The 20,199-nt window shown below is 35.5% G+C and overlaps 1 protein-coding gene across 1 annotated transcript in view; it reads left to right on the forward strand.

Moving 5' to 3' along the window:
* ADAMTS19 (ADAM metallopeptidase with thrombospondin type 1 motif 19) overlaps positions 1-20,199 on the forward strand; it is a 272,394-nt gene that overhangs the window by 198,591 nt on the left and 53,604 nt on the right. The window contains exon 16 of the mRNA XM_029216811.1: positions 4,463-4,543. Coding sequence (XP_029072644.1) covers positions 4,463-4,543 — 81 coding nt within the window. The remainder of the gene's footprint in view (positions 1-4,462; positions 4,544-20,199) is intronic.

The raw sequence follows: 20,199 nt of genomic DNA on the forward strand, positions 1-20,199 counted from the left end.
TAGTGTGTGATCCATTAACATTTGTTAATTTAATTAATAATGGAACATTATATTGTTACGACTTTAAAAAATACAAATCTGTATGAGTCCTTAATTATATCGTGGGCTTCATTTACTTGTGACTTTAGGAATGTGGTATTCATTTCTCTTGAGACAATTTTATCCTTGTAGTTTATGGACTTCCTAAAATTTCTTGAAGGAATTGTAGCCTTATTTGGTCCAGTTGGCCATGCACACTGTATATATTGTATGAGTAACACATGTCAGACACGTGTGGGTGTTTTCAGTCCCTGTGCTCTATTTAGAGTTTGCTAAATCATTTTTGTTGGAGCTAGAAAATCAGCTTAAGAAGAGAATTCTTTTTCCTTTGTACATTTATCATGTCTTTCATTGTAACTTGCCTGGCCAGGGGATAATTTTTTAAGGGATTTTTAAAGGTAAGTTGTGTATTTGGCCACTTGTGCAACTATATAGTTACCAATCTACATTTAGAAGAAGGTGGGCATAAAACCTGTTATTCCTAGTACAAGAGATGATGATACTAATCCTGTACAAGGAACACATGCTCTTAGGCTTTTTATTTGTATGTTTGCCACAGCAATAAGAGAGTCATAGTGTCATGTATTCTAACTTGTGAAATAGTAGCAGCAGGCCATAGCTGGAATCAGACAGATCTGAGTTCAAACCTTGTGTCAGCTAATTACTAACAAGGAAGTCTTGAAAAAGGCAGTTTTTTTTCCTCTACCTTTATTTTCCAATCTACTAAATATCTACCTTAGATGGTATCATTATGGCTAAATGAAATAATTTACATAAATTATCTATAATTGTGACTAGCACATAGCAGTTGATCAAAATGTGGCATTTATCATTAATACTACCGAGAAGATAATGATTACTTTGGGCATTTTAAGATGGCTGATTAAGAATGGGATCTCTGGTTATGAAATAGGATCTTCCTATGTACAAAGCAAACTGTCCAACGTGAGGATCAGATTTATGACCTTGACATCACAGGTTTTATCTCAACTTCTGAGCTCAGCAGTAACCACTCGTATATTCACTTCTTTTAAAAATGTGCATTCTCAATTGTGCTAAATGGCTTATTTACTGAAAAATATCTAGAGCCTCAGTCTTCGGTTATCCCTCTTCAAATGTCTTTGCTTAATATTTTTCTTGCTCTCTTTCTTCTTTAAACTTAATCTAACTCACCTGTCCTCCAAGCCTTTTCAATTGAATAATTGCTCTATATTATATATTGCTCTATATTGCTCTATACTACCTGTAGTATATAGATATAACTATAAATTTATACGTAACTGTTGTCCTAAAATACAACATACCTCTGGGTTTCCTGCTAAACTCAAACAGGAATTTACAGTTACTACCTCTCCTCTACTTTTCTCTATCTACTCTTCTTTTTCAACATCCTGAAACTTATCATCTTCTCCAAACACATTACTAAATTTATTTGCTCAGAGATGAACAGTTACCTCTTGATTGTGACATCCAATGGGCTCTCCTTGGTCACCTTTCTCTTTGATGTCTGTACAGCTTTTTGCACCAACAATTCTTTTTAAAATATTCTAATTCATAAGATCCTACTACATCAAAATAGCCAGATCTCTACCTCTCATGATTATTCCTTCTCTGTATTCTTTCCTAATTTTTTTTTTCAGTCTCTCTGTTAAAAACCATAGGGCTTCCCTGGTGGCACAGTGGTTAAGAATCTGCCTGCCAATGCAGGAGATATGGGTTTGAGCCCTGGTGCAGGAAAATCCCACATGCTGTGGAGCAGCTAAGCCCATGCACCACAACTGCTGAGCCTGTGCTCTAGAGCCCGCAAGCCACAACTACTGAGCCTGCGTGCCTAGAGTCCATGCTCTGCAACAAGAGAAGCCACCACAGTGAGAAGCCCACACACCGCAACAAAGAGTGGCCCCCACTCGCTGCAATTAGAGAAAGCCTGCACACAGCAATGAAGACCCAATGCAGCCAAAAATAAATAAATTAAATAAACAAATTTAAAAAGAAAAAAACATAACTGTCACCGAGGTTGAATCCTTGACTTCTCCTGTCTCTCAGTATTCTCTGTTAACTCCCATGGCTTAAATTACTGCCTCACAAAGGTACTTCAACAGGCTGACCTTTCCCTGGAGTTGCAGAAGTTCCAGAGTTCTTACTGGATATTTTTACTAGTGTGTTATACTGTTTTGTTAAAAACAAGTTGCAAAGCCAAACATCAGATTATTGCCCAAACTTGACTTCCATGTTCCTATAAACGATGCCTGCATTTGCACATAAGTAATAATGAAGAATTGTGTTCAATGTTTATTTCCCCACTTTCTATTGGTTCTCAAATTCAGAATTTGTTTTCTTTACTATGCCTCCTGGTTTTTCTACCTTAGCCTCTAGCACTCCTGGATTTTTACATTAGCCTCCTGACACTGTTATCTACAACTATATCGCTGGGCATCTTGCATACTGCTGGCAGATAAAGCCTCTCCAAACTGGTATCTAACTACCACATTCCTTGCTGTAGAATGTTCAGTAGCTTCAAATGGATAAATTCAGTGTCCTGGGCATGCATTTAAACTCTCCTAATATAGCCAAATTCTTACACCTTCTCATTCTGTCAGAATTATTATATTTCTGTGGTCCTAAAAATACCACTTACTATGTTACTTTTCTTTACATTCAGTGAACTCATTCTTTTTCTGTATGTAGTTGACTCTTAAATAACAAAGGTTTGAACTGCATTGGTCCACTTATATGTGGATTTTTAAAAATAGTAAATACTATAGTACCACACGACCTGCAGTTGTTTGAATCTACGGATGTAGAACCACGGATACAGAGGGTTCACTATTTATTATACTCAGATTTTTTACTGCATGGAAGATCAGTGCCCTTAACCCCTGCATTGTTCAAGGGTCGCCTGTATATCCAAATTCTATCCGTTCTTCAAAGACAGTTAATCTATCTGCTTCTTTATGAAGCTTTCCTTGACTATATGAAATGTTCTCTCCTCTGAATCATTGTGACTCCTGCTGATGCCAGTGTTTCTCAAACATGAGTAATGTATATAACCACTTAAAAGAAAAAAAGGAAAAAAAATCCCACTTCTGTGAGTTAAAATAGCAGCGAAACTTTTGAGTATTGACGTGATCAGAGAAGGGGGACAGTTTAAACAACATTGATTTACATTCTTCAGCAGGGAATTAAACTATTTTGAATATGATCTTTTTAACATAAATTTGGAAGTTTTATTTAAGTCGTTTTTATGTAAGATATTTGTGCCTTAATTCAATTATAAGCTCATTGAGTACACAGACCTTCTTACCTTACTTCAATATACCAATAGACAGTAAACATTTGTTTCCATTTTCATTGCTGCATATTGTGTTCATATAACAAAGTGGAAGTGCTTGTATGATTTGGTGTTACTAAAAATGGTTAAATTGAGTAAGTATTATTTGCTAATGGAAATGTTGATTTGAAAAGCACAGACCTCTAATCCCAGGTGGGGTGTCTGTTACCTTTCGGTAAACACCAAATAACTGTCAACAGTTTCAGGAATTTGAATTATTGACCAACAGGAGACAACTCTGGGATTAGCTGTTATACCTTTTTAACGTAGCTTTGAAATTAAACTTTTATCAGGGCTGTATGTAGCTACACAGAAGTACTAAGAAGACTATTAAATGTTATTTTACTATAATTTTAAAGCATAACTATTCAGGCAAAAGTTGGCATCTGCTGTCTTTTCTGTACCAAATGAAGTCTTGATTTTGACTTTTTATGCACACTTTCTCTTCTATCCAGCTTTATCTTACCGTCTTATTTCACTTCAGGCATTACATTCCTAACCACTGCTGAAGAGAAACACCTAATTGTGTCTTGCTCCTAGCCGTCTGACACCTTCCAGGGTGACACCAGATTGCTTGGTGTGGCCTTATTACACTTCTCTCCAGCCCCAGATTCAAAACCCTTGGTTAATCTTCCAGAGGGGGCTTGGTCTCTCTTGTCCTATACTCAACAACTTCAGGGACCAGACATCCGCCATCTGTATGCTCTCCAGCTGTGTTTGCTCCTTCCGCCCACTTTCTAACTTAAAGGAGTTCCATGAGCAGAACTTAAGGTTATTTGCTCTGTTCCAAGATTCACTGTGTTTCTAACCAGGCTGTCCCGTTGTGCTTTTTTCTCACCTCATAATTCGTAAGCTGTCAGGGAGCTTTACAGTCACCTACTTGCTCTTGATAGCGTTGTATTCTCAACGTTTTTCCAAGAAACTTCTCCACTTGAACTTATGACAGCTTTTATACATAATTTTTTTTCTTTACATAGGTATTGAAGTATCACAGCAAAAGCCAAAACCAAAAGAGAAATAGGGCAAGTCAATGAAGAAAAGAAGAATTAGAAAAAACTCAAGATGTATTTCATGTTTTATTGATTCTTACAGGTTATGTAGAAGTGTTGGTGATACCTGCTGGAGCAAGAAGAATCAAAATTGTGGAGGAAAAGCCGGCACACAGCTACTTAGGTAACCTGTGTTACAGACGCAGAGCCCATGCAAGTCCAAGCTTAGCTGCCCTGCCCTGAGAGTGCTCTTATGCCCAAGACTTTAGTGTGTTTCGAGTTACATGTTTGAATTTCCCAGGAAGCACCTCTTGTCATATCAAGTAGGAATTTTTTCCTTCCCTCCCAGGGGCTTCCCAGGAGCAAAAGCAATCTGGTTGTCTCTGTGTTTGGTGGGGGTGGGTGTTATAAATTACTTCCTCATGTTAGTCCATGTTAGGAAACAAACACTCATTGGGGGATTTGGGTATGTTTTATTTCATATATATATATGTACATATTTAATAAATATATTTATTTCATATATACATGAACATAAATGTATACATATTCATGTTTACTGCATGTGCAAATGCATACATCAATGTGTGTGTGTGTATATATATATAATGATTGCTCTATAATTTGGAAATCTTGTGGGATTCTTAAAAAAATTTCTATGTACTAAAAGGACTTCCCCTTTTAATGGAAGACAGTGTTCTCTTTTGCCTCACTTCAGGTGTACTCATTTATGAAGAAAGTATTTTTAAAAAAATTTTTAATAGAAAAAGTTGACTTGCATTATTATGTAGTTTCAGGTATACTGCATAGTGCTTTGACATATGCATACATTATGAAATGGTCACCACCGTAAGTCTAGTAACCATCTGTTCCCAAATGAAGTTATTACAATGTTATTGACCATATTCCTTTTGCTGTGTATGACAGGACCTTGACTTGCTAATTTCATTACTGGAGGTTTTTACCTCTTACTCCCCTTCACCTATTTCATGTACCCCCCCGCACTCTCCCTCTGGCAGTCACCCCTTTGTATCTAAGAGTTTCTTTTTGTTTTGTTTGTTTTTCTTGTCTGACTGCTATGGCTAGGACTTCCAATACTATGTGGAATGGAGGTGGTGAGAGTGGGCATCTTTATCTTATTCCTGATTCTAGAGGAAATGCTTTCACCTATTCACCATTGAGTATGATGTTGGCTGTGGTTTTGTCATATCTGGCCTTTATTACGTTGAGGTATATTCCCTCTATACCCACTTCATTGAAAGTTTTTTTATCATAAATAAATGTTGAATTTTGTAAAAAGCTTTTTCTGCACCTATTGAGATGATTATATGATTTTTATTCCTCAGTTTGTTTACATGATGTATCACAGTGATTGATTTGTGGATAATGAACCATCCTTGCAACTCTGGGATAAACCTCACTTAATCATGGTGTAATATCCTTTTAATGTATTGTTGAATTTGATTTTCTAATATTTTGTTGAGGAGTTTTAGATCTATATTCATCAGGGATATTGGCCTGTAATTTTCTTTTCTTCTGGTGTCTCTGTCTAGTTTTGGTATCAAGGCAATTCTGGCCTCACAGAATGAGTTTGAAAGTGTTCCTTTCTCTTCAATTTTGGGGAATAGTTTGAGAAGGATAGACATTAACTCTTCTTTAAATGTTTGGTAGATTCACCTGTGGAGCTGTCTGGTCCTTGACTTTTGTTTATTGGGAGGTTTTTGATTACCGAATCAATTTCATTACTGATAATTGGTCTTTCATACTTTCTATTTCTTCCTGATTCAGTCTTGGGCGATTGCACATTTCCAGGAATTTATTCGTTGCTTATAGGCTGTCCAATTTATTTTTTTTTATTATTTATTTATTTTTTTTGCGGTACACGGGCCTCTCACTGTTGTGGCCTGTCCCGTTGCGGAGCACAGGCTCCGGACGCGCAGGCTCAGCGGCCATGGCTCACGGGCGCAGCCGCTCCATGGCACGTGGGATCTTCCAGGACCGGGGCACGAACCCGCGCCCCCTGCATCGGCAGGCGGACTCTCAACCACTGCGCCACCAGGGAAGCCCTGTCCAATTTATTGATGTATAATTATTCATAGTAATCTCTTATGATCCTCTGTATTTCTCTGGTGTTAATTGTAACTTTCTTTTCATTTATGATTTTATTTAATTGGGCCCTTGAGAAAGTATTTTTAAATTTTTAAGTACTACTTCTGGAAAAAAATTCTATCAGCTATTTTAATTAGGCCAGTTAATGATTTTTAAATATATGAAAGAAAATATTATGTTGTCAAAATACATATTGCTTATAAATTAATATTTCAAACTAAGTCATGTAAAATGATCTTTTATAGTCATGGCATCCACAGATAGAGGTATGTAATGTGATATGCTGGAAAAAGACTAAATATTCTCCCAGAATTTAAACATTGTATTTATATTATTTTTTTATCTTTATATTTTTATTTTATATTGGAGTATATTTGATTTACAATGTTGTATTAGATTTAGGTGTACAGCAAAGTGATTCAGTTATACATATACATATATCTATTCTTTTTCAGATTCTTTTCCTATTTAGGTTATTACAGAATATTGAGTAGAGTTCCCTATACTATACAGTAGGTCCTTGTTGATTCCTATTTTATATATAGTAGTGTGTATATGTTAATCCCAACCTCCTAATTTACACCCTCCCCCTTTTTTCCCTTTGGTAACCATAAGTTTGTTTTCTAAGTCTGTGAGTCTGTTTCTGTTTTGTAAGTAAATTCATTTGTATCATTTGTTTAGATTCCTCATGTAAGTGATATGATATTTGTCTTTCTCTGACATCACTTAGTATGATAATCTCTAGGTCCATCTATGTTGCTGCACATAGAATTATTTTATTCGTTTTTATGGCTGAGTAATATTCCATTGTATATATGTACCAGCATCTTCTTTATCCATTCACCTGGTCATGGACATGTACACTGCTCTCATAGCTTCACTATTGTGAATAGTACTGCAATAAATATTTAGGGTGCATGTATCTTTTCAAATTAAGGTTTTCTCCAGATATATGCCCAGGAGTGGGATTGCTGGATCATATGGTAGCTCTATTTTTAGTCTTTTGAGGAACCTCCATAATGTTCTCCTTAGTGGCTGTACAAATTTACATTCCCACCAAAAGTGTAGAAAAAGGTTCCCTTTTCTTCACACCCTTTCCAGCATTTACTGTTTGTAAGCTTTTTGATGACGGACCATTCTGACCGGTGTGAGGTGACACCTCATTGTAGTTTTGATTTGCATTTCTCTAATAATTAGCGATGTTAAGCATCTTGTCATGTGCTTTTGACCATCTGTATGTCTTCTTTGGAGAAACGTCTATTTAGATCTTTGGCCCATTTTTGGATTGGGTTGTTTGTTTTTTACATATTGAGTTGCGTGAACTGTTTGTATATTTTGGAGATTAATCTCTTGTCAGTTGCATCAATTGCAAACATTTTCTCCCATCCTGTGGGTTGTTTTTTTGTCTTGTTTATGGTTTCCTGTGCTGTGCAAAAGGTTTTAAGTTTAATTAGGTCCTTTTTGCTTATTTTTGTTTTTATTTTCATTACTCTAGGAGGTGGATCCAAAAAGATATTGCTGCAAATTATGACAAAGTGTATTCTGCCTATGTTTTCCTCTAAGAATTTTATAATATGCAGTCTTACATATAGGTCTTTAATCCATTTTGAGTTTATTTTTGTATTATGGTGTTAGAGAATGTTCTAATTTCATTCTTTTACATGTAACTGTCCAGTTTTCCCAGCACCACTTATTGAAGAGACTGTCTTTTCTCCATTGTATATTCTTGCCCCCTTTGTCATAGATTAATTGACCATAGGTGTGTGGGTTTATTTCTGGGTTTTCTATCCTGTTCCATTTGTCTATATTTCTGTGTTTGTGCCAGTACAAAACTGTTACTGTAGCTTTGTAGTATAGTCAGAAGTCAGGTAGCCTGGTTCCTCCAGCTCCATTTTCCTTTCTCAAGATTGCTTTGGCTATTTGGGGTATCTTGTGCTTCCACACAAATTTTTAAATTTTTTGTTCTACTTCTGTGAAAAATGTAATTGGGAATTTGATAGGGATTACATTGAATCTATAGATTGCCTTGGGTAATATAGTCATTTTGACAATATTGATTCTTCCAATCGAGGAACAGGGTATATCTTTCTATCTGTTTGCCTCATCTTCCGTTTCTCTCATCAAAGTCTTTTACTTTTCAGAGTAGGGGTCTTTTGCCTCCTTAGGTAGGTTTATTCCTATGTATTTTTTCTTTTTGATGTGATGGTAAATGGCATTGTTTCCTTAATTTCTCTTTCTGATATTTCATTGTTTTTGTATAGAAATGCAACAGAAATCTGTGTATTAATTTTGCATCCTGCAACTTTACCACATTCATTGATGAGCTCTAGAAGGTTTCTGGTAGCATCTTTAGGATTTTCTATATATGGTACCATATCATCTGCAGACAGTGACAATTTTACTTCTTTTCCAATTTGGATTTCTTTTACTCTTTTTTTCCTCTGATTGCCGTGGGTAGGACTTCCAAAACTATGTTGAATAAAAGTGGCAGGAGTGCACATCCTTGTCTTGTTCCTGATCTTAGAGGAAATACTTTCAGCTTTTCACCATAGAGTATGATGTTAGCTGTGGGTTTGTCATATATGGCTTTTATTATGTTGAGGAATGTTCCCTCTATGCCCACTTGCTGGAGAGTTTTTATCATAAATGGGTGTTGAACTTTGTCAGAAGATTTTTCTGCACCTATTGAGATGATCATATGGTTTTTATTCTTCAATTTGTTAATGTCATGTATCGTACTGATTGATTTGTAGAGACTGAAAAATCCTTGCATACCTGGAATAATCCCACTTAATCATGGTGTATGATCCTTTTAATGTATTGTTGGATTCGGTTTGCTAGTATTTTTGCATCTATGTTCATCAATGATATTGATCTGTAATTTTCTTTTTTTGTGCTATCTTTGTCTGGTTTTGGTATCAGTGTGATGGCGGCCTCATGGAATGAGTTTGTGAGTATTCCTTTCTCTGCAATTTTTTGGAATAGTTTTAGAACAATGGTTGTTAACTCTTCTCTAAATGTTTGATAGAATTTACCTGTAAAGCCAGTAAAAGTCCTGGACTTTTGTTTGTTGGGAATTTTTTAATCACAGTTTCAATTTCAGTACTTGTGATTGGTCTGTTCTTATTTTCTATTTCTTCCTGGTTCCATCTTGGGAGATTGTACCTTTCTAAGAATTTGTCCATTTCTTCTAGGTTGTCCATTTTATTGGCAAATACTTGCTTATAGTAGTCTCTTATGATCCTTTTTATTTCTGTGGTGTCGTAACTTTTTCTTTTTCATTTCTAGTTTTATTGATTTGGGCTTTCTTTTTTCTTGATGAGTCTGCCTAAAGGTTTATCAATTTTGTTTATCTTTTCAATGAACCAAGTTTTAGTTTCTTTGATCTTTTCTACTGTTTTCTTCATCTCTATTCCATTTATTTCCACTCTGATCTTTATGATTTCTTTCCTTCTATTAACTTTGGGTTTTGTTTGTTCTTCCTTCTCCAGTTGCTTTAGGTGTAAGGTTAGGTTGTTTATTTGTCATTTTTCTTGTTAGCTGAGGTAAGATTGTATTGTTATAAACTTCCCTCTTAGAACTGCTTTTGCCACATCCCATAGGTTTTGTTTCGTCATGTTTTCATTTTCATTTGTCTCTAGATATTTCTTGATTTCCTCTTTGATTTCTTCAGCGATTGATTAATTATTTAGTAACATATTGTTTAGCCTCCATGTGTTTGTGTTTTTGTGCAGTTTTTTCTTGTAGTTGATTTCTAATCTCATAGTGTTGTTTTTAGAAAAGATGCTTAATATGATATCAGTTTTTTCTAATTTATTGAGACTTGCTTTATGGTCCAGCATGTGATCTATCCTGGGGAATGTTCCATGTGCATGTGAAAAGAATGTGTATTCTGCTGCTTTTGGATAAAATGTTCTATCAATATTAATTAAGTCCATCAGGTCTAATGTGTCATTTAAGGCCCATGTGTCCTTATTCATTTTCTGTCTGGAAGATCTGTGCACTGATGTAAGTGGGGTGTTATAGTCCCCCACTATGATTGTGTTACTGTTGATTTCTCCTTTTATGGCTATTAGCATTTACCTTATATATTGAGGTGCTTCTGTGTTGGGTGCATATATATTTACAATTGTTATATCTTCTTCTTGGATTGATCCCTTGATCATTATGTTGTGTCCTTCTTTGTCTCATCTAACAGCCTTTATTTTAAAGTCTCTTTTGTCTGACATGAGTATTACCACTCCAGCTTTCTTTTGATTTCCATTTGCATGGAATACCTTTTTCCATCTTCTCACTTTCAATCTGTATGTGTCCCTAGATCTGAGGTGGGTCTCTTGTAGACAACATATATACGAATCTTCTTTTCATATCCATTCATCTACTCTATGTCTTTTGGTTGGAGCATTTAATCCATTTACATTTAAGGTAATTATCAATATGTATGTTCTTATTGCCATTTTGTTAATTGTTTCGGATTTGTTTTCGTAGGTCTTTTTTCTTCCATCCCTCTTTTATTATCTTCCCTTGTTATTTGATGACTATCTTTAGTGTTGTGTTTGGATTCCTTTTTCTTTTTTCTGTGTATAGCTATTGTAGATATTTGGCTTATGGTTACCATGAGCTTTTGATATAGCACTCTGTATATAGACAAGATTGTCTTAAGTTGCTGGTCTCACTTTCAAATGCATTACTAATATCCTGCATTGGTACTTTCCTCACAGTTGCTGGTTTTGATATCATATTTGTGTGTGGATGATTTCCTACCTTTACTCTGTTTGCCTTTACCTGTGAGCTTTCCCATTCGTGTTTTTCTTCTTTCTAGTTGTGGCCTTTTCTTTTCTGCCTAGAGAAGTTCCTTTAGTATTTGCTGTAAAGCTGATTTGCTAGTGCTAAATTCTCTTAGCTTTTACTTGTTTGGAAATCTTTTGATTTCTCCATTGAATCTGAATGAGAGCCTTGCTGGGTAGAGTATTCTTGGTTGCAGGTTTTTCCTTTTCATCACTTTAAATATATCGTGCCACTCCCTTCTGTCCTGCAGAGTTTTTGCTGAAAAATCAGCTGATAACCTTATGGGGATTCCCTTGTATTTTATTTGTTGCTTTTCAGGTGTTGCTTTTAATATTTTCTCTTTGTCTTTAATGTTTATCAATTTAATATGTATCTCAGTGTGTTCCTCCTTGGGTTTATCCTATATGGAACTCTGCACTTCTTGGACTTGGGTGACTGTTCCCTTTCCTATGTTAAGGAAGTTTCAGCTATTGTCTCTTCAGATATTTTCTCAGGTCCTTTCTCTCTCTTGTGTCCTTCTGGGACCCACATAATGTAAATGTTGGTGTGTTTCATGTTGTCCCAGAGGTCTCTTAGGCTGTCTTCATTTCTTTTCATTCTTTTTTCTTTATTCTGTTCCACGGCAGTGATTTCCACCATTCTGTCTTCCAGCTCACTTATTCGTTCTTCTGCCTCATTTATTCTGCTATTGATTCCTTTTAGTGTGTTTTTCATGTCAGTTATTATATTGTTCATTCTGTTTGTTTATTCTTTATGTCTTCTAGCTCTTTGTTAAGCACTTCTTGTATCTTCTTAGTCTGTGCCTCCATTCTTTTTCCGAGATCTTGGATCATCTTTACTATCATTACTCTGTATTATTTTTTGGGTAGATTGCCTATCTCCAGTTCACTTCATTGTTCTTCTGGGGTTTTATCTTGTTCTTTTGTCTGGAACATATTCCTTTGTTGTCTCATTTGTCTAACTTTCTGTGATTGTCATTTCTGTTCCATAGGCTGCAGAGTTGTAGTTCCTCTTGTGCTTCTCATGTCCTCCCCCATCTCACTGGGATCTCTTCTTTGTCTTTAGATGTAGAATATCTTTTTTGGTAGATTCCCGTCATTCTTGTCAATGGTTATTCAACAGTTTATTGTGACTTTGGTGTTTTCTTGAGAGGAGTTGCACTCTAGTTCTACTCAGCCGTCTTGTCTCCAACCTAAAAATCTGTTTATCGAAAAATTAGCCTCATTAACAGGTCTTCCACAAGGTCACTCTTAATGATGTCCTTTATTCATTTAACTGCCTTAATCAGCACTCACTGCTTCAGCAAACTTCAGCTATACACATAGGCTATAATTCCCAGGCTCCTATGAAAGAAATTCAGCTTCAGTTTCTGTCCACTGCAGATGTGTAGCTGTTTAAGCCAGTGTTAAATTTACACTGTTCTGTCTCCTCCCCAGGTGATAAGGAAGGGGGATGTGAAGACCAGCATCCTTAAAATTCTGTGGCTGTCTCTCTGCATTCAACAGATCAAAAGCCATAAACACTGTGTTTATATTATCTTTAAAGAAAACCTTTATGTCTTTTTTTCCTCCTTAACAAAATTCTTTCCTCCTTATTCTTTCTCAACTCAGAAATAATGTCCCAATAGGGAAACACTTTGTACATGAAAAAATAACCCAGTGTTGTTACATGATTGTTTCTGCTCTGAAAAATTAAAAATGGTCTATACTTGGATCAAATCATTTTTCACATTAGGGTTTGTTTTCTAGGAGTAGGAAAATTTGAGGAAAGGAACAATACAAGAAATTTATTTATTTATTTATCTGTTTGTTTTTTGGCTGTGTTGGGTCTTCGTTGCTGTGCACGGGCTTTCACTAGTTGCGGCGAGTGGGGGCTACTCTTTGTTGCAGTGCACAGGCTTCTCATTGTTGTGGCTTCTCTTGTTGCAGAGCACGGGCTTTAGGTGCACAGGCTTCACTAGTTGTGGCACGTGGGTTTAGTAGTTGTGTCTCGTGGGCTCTAGAGCGCAGGCTTAGTAGTTGTGGTGCACGGGCTTAGTTGCTCCGTGGCATGCGGGATCTTCCCGGGCCAGGGATTGAACCCATGTCCCCTGCATTGGCAGGTGGATTGTTAACCACTGCATCACCAGGGAAACCCAAGAAATTTTTTATCATGTGACACACTCATTAGTCGGTCATTATTAATATATAAATTTTATCTATTTTTACCTGCTGTGGTTTTTAAATGCATTTTAAATGCAAGTAAATCATCCCATATATCCAAATTCAGATTAATACCCGTTTTTGGAGGTGCTGTGTAAAATTGAGACAGTTTTAATACATTCGTTTAATAGTAGACAGTTGGCAATTACATTTGGGAATATGTTTTCTTTTTTCCAAGCTGGAAAGGAATATAGGTGTCTCAAATGGAGTTTTCTCAAATTCTACAAAACTCCACATTGTGCTCTGATTTTTAATACCCTAGCAAATGTGCCTAAATACACCTACCATTTTTACAAATTTGACAGCTCCATGCTCCCTCTAATTCCTTACTAACCAGGGTCTTCAACCAATCCTGTCTTGTTTTTGTCTCTCCTTGACAATAACTATGTTTATCAAGGAGAGCAAATGCCCTCTTTTGTTGGACTCTCAATCTCTACATGGTTTCCCAGTGTTCCCATACTGTGGAGCTCAAGCCTGGACCCTGTGCTCTGCTCTGTTCTCTCCCTAGGGAATCACATTTGGCTCCTTTGCTTTACATTTTTGTTTGATGTAAATTATCAGATTCTCATATGTGCCTCAGAAATAATGCCTAAATCAAAAACTTTATTTTTATCTGTGTTGAAACCTTCCTAGTTTTCCCCACTATAGTAAATGTCACTGTATTAGTGTCCTATGACTGTAGTGACAATTACCACAAAGCTGGAGGTATAAAACAACAGGAATGTATTATCCCACAGTTCTGGAAGCCATAATCAGTTTTACTGGACCAGAAATTAAGGTGTCTGCAAAGCTGTGCTCTCTCTGGAGTCCCTAGGGTGTCATCCATTCCTGGCCTCTTCCAGATTCTGGTGGCTACCAACATTCTTTTGCTTGTTACCACAACACTCCAACATCTGCCTCCCTAGTGTCACTGCCTTCTCTTCTTTTTCTGTGTTCAGACCACTCTCTTCCTACCTCTTATAGGCTACATATGATTGCATTTTAGGCCCACTTGGGTAATCCAGGATAATCTCCCCATCTCAAGATCCTTAATTTAATCATATTTGCAAAGGTATTTATTTGCCATATAAGATAGCATTCATATGTTCCAGGGATTCAGATGTGGGTATCTTTATTCCCCTTCAAAACTTTTTTTTACACTGTGGTAGAATACACGTAACATGATATTTACCATCTTAACTATATTAAGTGTACAGTTTGATAGCATTGAGTACATTCACTTTGGTGCTCAACCACCACCATCCTTCTTCAGAACTCTTTTCATCTTGTAAAACTGAAACTCTGTACCCATTAATAGCAACTCGCCATTCCCCCCTCCTCCCATCCTCTGGTAACCTCCATTAGTCTTTCTATCTCCATGAATTTGACCACTCTGCATACCTCATGTATATGGAATCATACAGTAACTATCTTTTTATTATTGACATATCTCTTATAATTATGTCCTCAAGATGTATCCATACTGTAGCATATGTCAACATTCCCTTCCTTTTAAAGGCTGAATAGTATTCCAGTGTATAACACCTTTTGCTTATCTATTCATTCATCCATGGATCCTTAGGTTGCTTCCACATTGTAGCTATTGTGAATAATGCTGCTATGAATATGGGTGTACAAATATCTCTTCAAGACCTGGATTTTCATTCTCTTGAGTATATACCTAGAAGTAGGTTTACTGGATGATAGACTAATTCTATTTTTAATTTTTTGAGGAACTGTGTAACATTTTCCACAGTTGCTGTACCATTTTCCATTCCTACCAACAGGGTGAAAGGATTCCAGTTTCTCTATATCCTCACCAACACTTGTTTTCTGTTTATTTTGAATGTAGCCATCCTAATGGCTATGAGGTGATATCTCATTATGGGTTTGATTTGCATTTCTCTAATGATTAGTGATATTGAGCATCTTTTCATGTGCTTGTTGGTTTTGTATAACTTCTTTGGAGAAATATCTCTTCAGGTCCTTTGCCCATTTTTAAATTAGGTCCTTTGCCCATTTTTTAATTAGGTTGTTTGATTTTTTTGTTCATGAGTTTTTAGGAGTTCTTTATATATTCTGGATTCTAATCCCTTATCAGATTGATTTTCAAATATTTTGTCCCATTCTGTAGGTTTTTACTCTGTTAGTAATGTCTTTTAATGTACAAAAGTTTTAAGTTTTCATGAAATTTGTCTATTTTTCTTTTATAATCTGTGCCTTTGGTGCAATGTCCAAGAAATCATTGTCAAATTCAATGTTGTGGAGCTTTTGCATATTATTTTCTTCTAAGAGTTTTATAGTGTTAGGTCTGACATTTAGATCTTTGATCCATTTGGAGTTAAATTTTATATGTGGTATTAGTTAAGGGTCCAACTTCAGTTTTCTGCATGTGGATACTCAGTTTTCCCAGGACTACTGGTTGAAAGACTGTCCTTTCTCCATTGAATGATCTTGGCACCCATGTCGAAAATCATTTGGCCATATTTGCAAAGGTTTATTTCTGGGATCTCTGTTCTATTCCCTTGGTTTATATGTCTGTTTTCATGCCAGTAGCACAGGGTTTTGATTACTGTAGCTTTCTAGTAAGTTTTGAAACCAGGAAGTGTGAGTCTCCAGCTTTGTTCCTGTTTTTCAAGATTGTTTTGGCTATTCATGGTCTCCTGAGATTCCCTATAAATTTTAAGATAGGGTTTTTTTTCACTTCTACACAAAAGGCCATTGGAAATTTGATAGGGATTCCATTCAATTTGTAGGGCACTTTGGATAATATTGACATCTTAACAATATTAACTCTTCCAATTCATGAACCTGGAATGTGTTTCCATTTATTTACGTCTTCTTTAATTTCTTTCAGAAATGTTTTGTAGTTTTCATTGTATAAGTCTTTCACCTCCTTTGTTAATTCCCAAGTATTTAATCCTTTTTGATGCTGTGCTATTTGTAAATAGAAATGTTTTCTTAATTTATTTTGCAGATCATTCATTATTAGTGTATAGAAATTGAATTGCTTTTTGAGTGTTGACTTTATATCCTGCTACTTTGCTGTATTTATTTATTAGTTCTACTGGGCTTTTTGTAAAACTTTTATTGTTTTCTACATATAAGATCATATCATCTGCAAACAAAAATAATTTTACTTCTTCCTTTCTGATTTAGATGTCTTTTGTGCTCCTGAATTCGGTTTGCTAGTATTTTGTTGAGGATTTTGCATCATTGTTCATAAGCGAAATTGATCTGTAGTTTTCTTTTTTTGTAATGTCTTAGTCTAGGTTTGATATCTGGAAAATGCTGGCCTCATAGAATGAGTTAGGAAGTATTCCCTCCACTTTTATTATTTTTAAAATTTAAGGATTTGTGTTAGATCTTTAAATGTTTGGTAGAGTTTACCAGTGAAGCCATAAGGTCCAGTGCTTTTCTTTGAGGGGATATTTTTGATTACTGATTCAGTCTCCTTACTAGTTATAGGTATACTTATAGGATTTCTGTTGCTTTGTGATTCAGACTTGGTAGGCTTTGTGTTTCTAAAAATTTGTTCATTTCATTTAGATTTTCCAGTGTGTTAGCATACAATTGTTCATAGTATTTCTTATAATCCTTTTTATTTCTTTAGCATCAGTTGTAATGTCCCCACTTTCATTTCTGTCTTTTTTTTTTTTAGTTGTCTTTTTTCATTCTTTTTTTGCCAGATAGCTAAAGGTTTGTCAACTTTGTTGATCTTTTCAAAGAACTAACTTCTAGCTTTGTTGATTTTCTCTATTTTATATTTCATTTATGTCTGTTTTAATCTTTATTATTACTATTTTTCTTCTTGTAGCTTTGAGTTTAGTTTGTTCTTTTTCCAGTTTCTGAGGTTGTAAAGTTAGGTTGTTAATTTGGGATGTTTCTTCTTTTTCAATGTGTATATAGCTATAAATCCCAACCTACCCCCCACCCATAGCACTGCTTTCACTGTGTCCTGTAAGTTTTGGTACATTGTGTTTTCATTTCATTTGTCTCAAGACATTTTCTAATTTACCTTGTGATTTCTTCTTTGATCCATTGGTTGTTTGAGTGTGTAGTTTCATTTCCACAAATTTGTGAATTTTCCAATTTGCCTTCTGTTACTGATTGTGAACTTCATCTCACTGTGGTCAGAGAAGATACTTTATATGATATCTATCTTTTAGGGCATGGATGTCTTGGTCGGGGGTGGGGGTCCATTATTCATCCTACCACAGTCACTAATTTCTATGCAGTAGTTTACACCAAAACTAGGAGTTCTCTTTGATAACTCTCTTTACCATTCTAATACAGTACATCAGCAAGTCCTCTCAGTTATTCAAATGTATCCTTTCCTCCATGTCAACTGTGACCCCTACCCAGGCCACTCCCTATTACGTGGTCCTGCTTTATTACCTTTATAGAGCTTATTGCTGTTTGAATTGTCTTATTTGTTTACATGCATGCTTTATATTATCTATCTCCATTGTTAATTCTTGAAAGCAGGGATCATTTTGCTCAGAGCCATATCTGCAGTAACTAAAACAGAGTCTGTTACACAGAAATTAATAAAGGATTTTTCAGTGAATTTTAATTAAGAAAAGATGATTCACACTTGTATAGTGATTAGCATGGGTTAGTGCATTAAATATCTTTGTTAAATAAGCCCTCACATCAACTTTATGAAGTAGGAACTTCTAATTTCCCAGTTTTTAAAATCAGAAAATAGAGGAACAGAGAATAAATTTGTTTCCCATGGTCACAAATCTTAAAAAGTTACGATCCTGGATTTAAACCCAAGAAGTGTGGCCACAGTATCTGATCATACTGTCTTTTCTTTTCTTTTTTCTTTTTTATCATTGGCTTCTATGCAACACTTGTGATTTTAAAGTACATGTCACATATGAAGAAATTTTCCTTGAACTTCTCCCAAATTCCCCCTTTTTCCCCATTTCTTAATTAATGTGATCAATTGTATAGAGTTAATGGAAGGAAATACAAATCTTGAAACGACTATTCTTTTTCTTCAGTTAGTACCTCCAAATTTGCCAGACCCATTTTCTTTCCTTGGTGCAAATCTTTAAACATAGATCTTCAATCACTTTTTCTTGTTAAAAGAGCATTCAATTTGAAAAGGAAATTATATATCTGTGTTAAGTGCCTGGCCTTATTATTGTCAGTTTTCTTTGTGCTTAACATCAGGCCTAAGTTACTAGGGTCTTTTACTTGTGTAAAGAAATGGCATTAGTGCTTCTAAACATCCTGAATACTACTTGAGATTAAATCATTATTGGAAAAATTAGTATGTTACCATGTTTATTCAAGAACCTACTAAGTTTCCTTACTTGCTTAACTGAGGAAAAAACAATTCTCCTGATGGAAAGGTTCAAGAACAAAGACAAGGAGATCAGTTGCATGATTCTATCAAGAGAACAGGAATAAGAAAAACCCAAGTACTTCTACAGACATTGAAGAAGTTAGCTGATGAAACTTGTTAGAAAATCGCTGTGAGTACTGATAGAAGAGAAAAATTCAAGGATTCTGGCTTAACTTGACAAATAATAATGGAATTTACTGAGATAAGGCACATGGATGAGGGGCAAGTTTGAAAAAAAAAATTAAAAAGAAATGATAGAGTATTAAAATCCTAGATTTCAAACCTAAAATCCTAGATTTCAAGCTTGTGATGTGTGTTCTCTGCCTAAAGAATAGAGAGAATAGATCAGAGAATAAATATCATAAATCACATTTCCTAAAAGCTCTTTCAGGCATTGGAAGGAAGTCAAAGTCATTGAAAATCTTCATCTGAAATAGCTTTAGCAGAAAGAAAGAAAAATAAATCATTTCTTGGCAAACTGGTTATTCTTTAATGAAGTAACTTATCTACATCAAACTAGATGTTATCTCACAGAAGACATTTAATACCCTCCCAGTACAGTTATTCTTTTTCATTACTCTCTTTGAGTTGTATTCCCATTTGCAATTATTATATGCTTTTCTGAAGATCATGGCTTTATTAATTTGTTAATAATTTATTCAAAAGTATAAAATGGAGAGTAGTTCAGGTAGGTCATCTATTTACAAAACCATTATAGCTTATGATTTTTAAAAATGTAAATGAGGTTGTATGGGTCAACTTAACCTTGCCTGCAGCTTTGCATGTAACCCACTGTGGGAAGAATTCCCAATGAAAACAGTTTAAAATGTTGAGCCAAATTCAAAAGGAGAAAAAAAGAACACTTTTTATATTTACCTCTGAACAGGAAAGAAGTTAAGGATTCCTCACATGTCAAAAACAAAGTGAGAACAGGAAGCCAGAGTATTAGGCTAACCGAAGCCCCACTTTTGCTTAATCCTGATGACCAGTTTAGACCTTGAGAGCCAAGGGGAACTGGGCAGAAAATAAAGCCTAAGACCTTTACGAAGTGGAGACTCAAGACCCCTACGTAAAGCGGGACCCCCAAAGAACCTACGAGCTCAGTGCGAGAAGACATAGTAGTACATGTGTTGCATTTGCACCATAAAAGGAGAAAGACAGAAAATGTGTCTGTATTAACTTTGGTACTAGGTGGAGGTAGAAAATCCATTTCCTGAGGATCTGCAACCAAATGCAAATGCTTCTATGGATTTGCAGCACCAGTCTACTCTATAAAGTCCAGAACCCTCAAGATATTTATTTTAATGAGGCTACCAAAGTGGCTAGTATATGCAAATGCAAATCCTTCTTGAAGGTAAGTCACCTTTAAACTAAGCCTCAAAAGAATTCTATAAAGTTCAACAA

This window comes from Monodon monoceros, unplaced genomic scaffold (genome assembly GCF_005190385.1).
Source record: "Monodon monoceros isolate NGI ecotype Baffin Bay Population unplaced genomic scaffold, NGI_Narwhal_1 Super_Scaffold_12, whole genome shotgun sequence".
NCBI classification, from domain to species: domain Eukaryota; kingdom Metazoa; phylum Chordata; class Mammalia; order Artiodactyla; family Monodontidae; genus Monodon; species Monodon monoceros.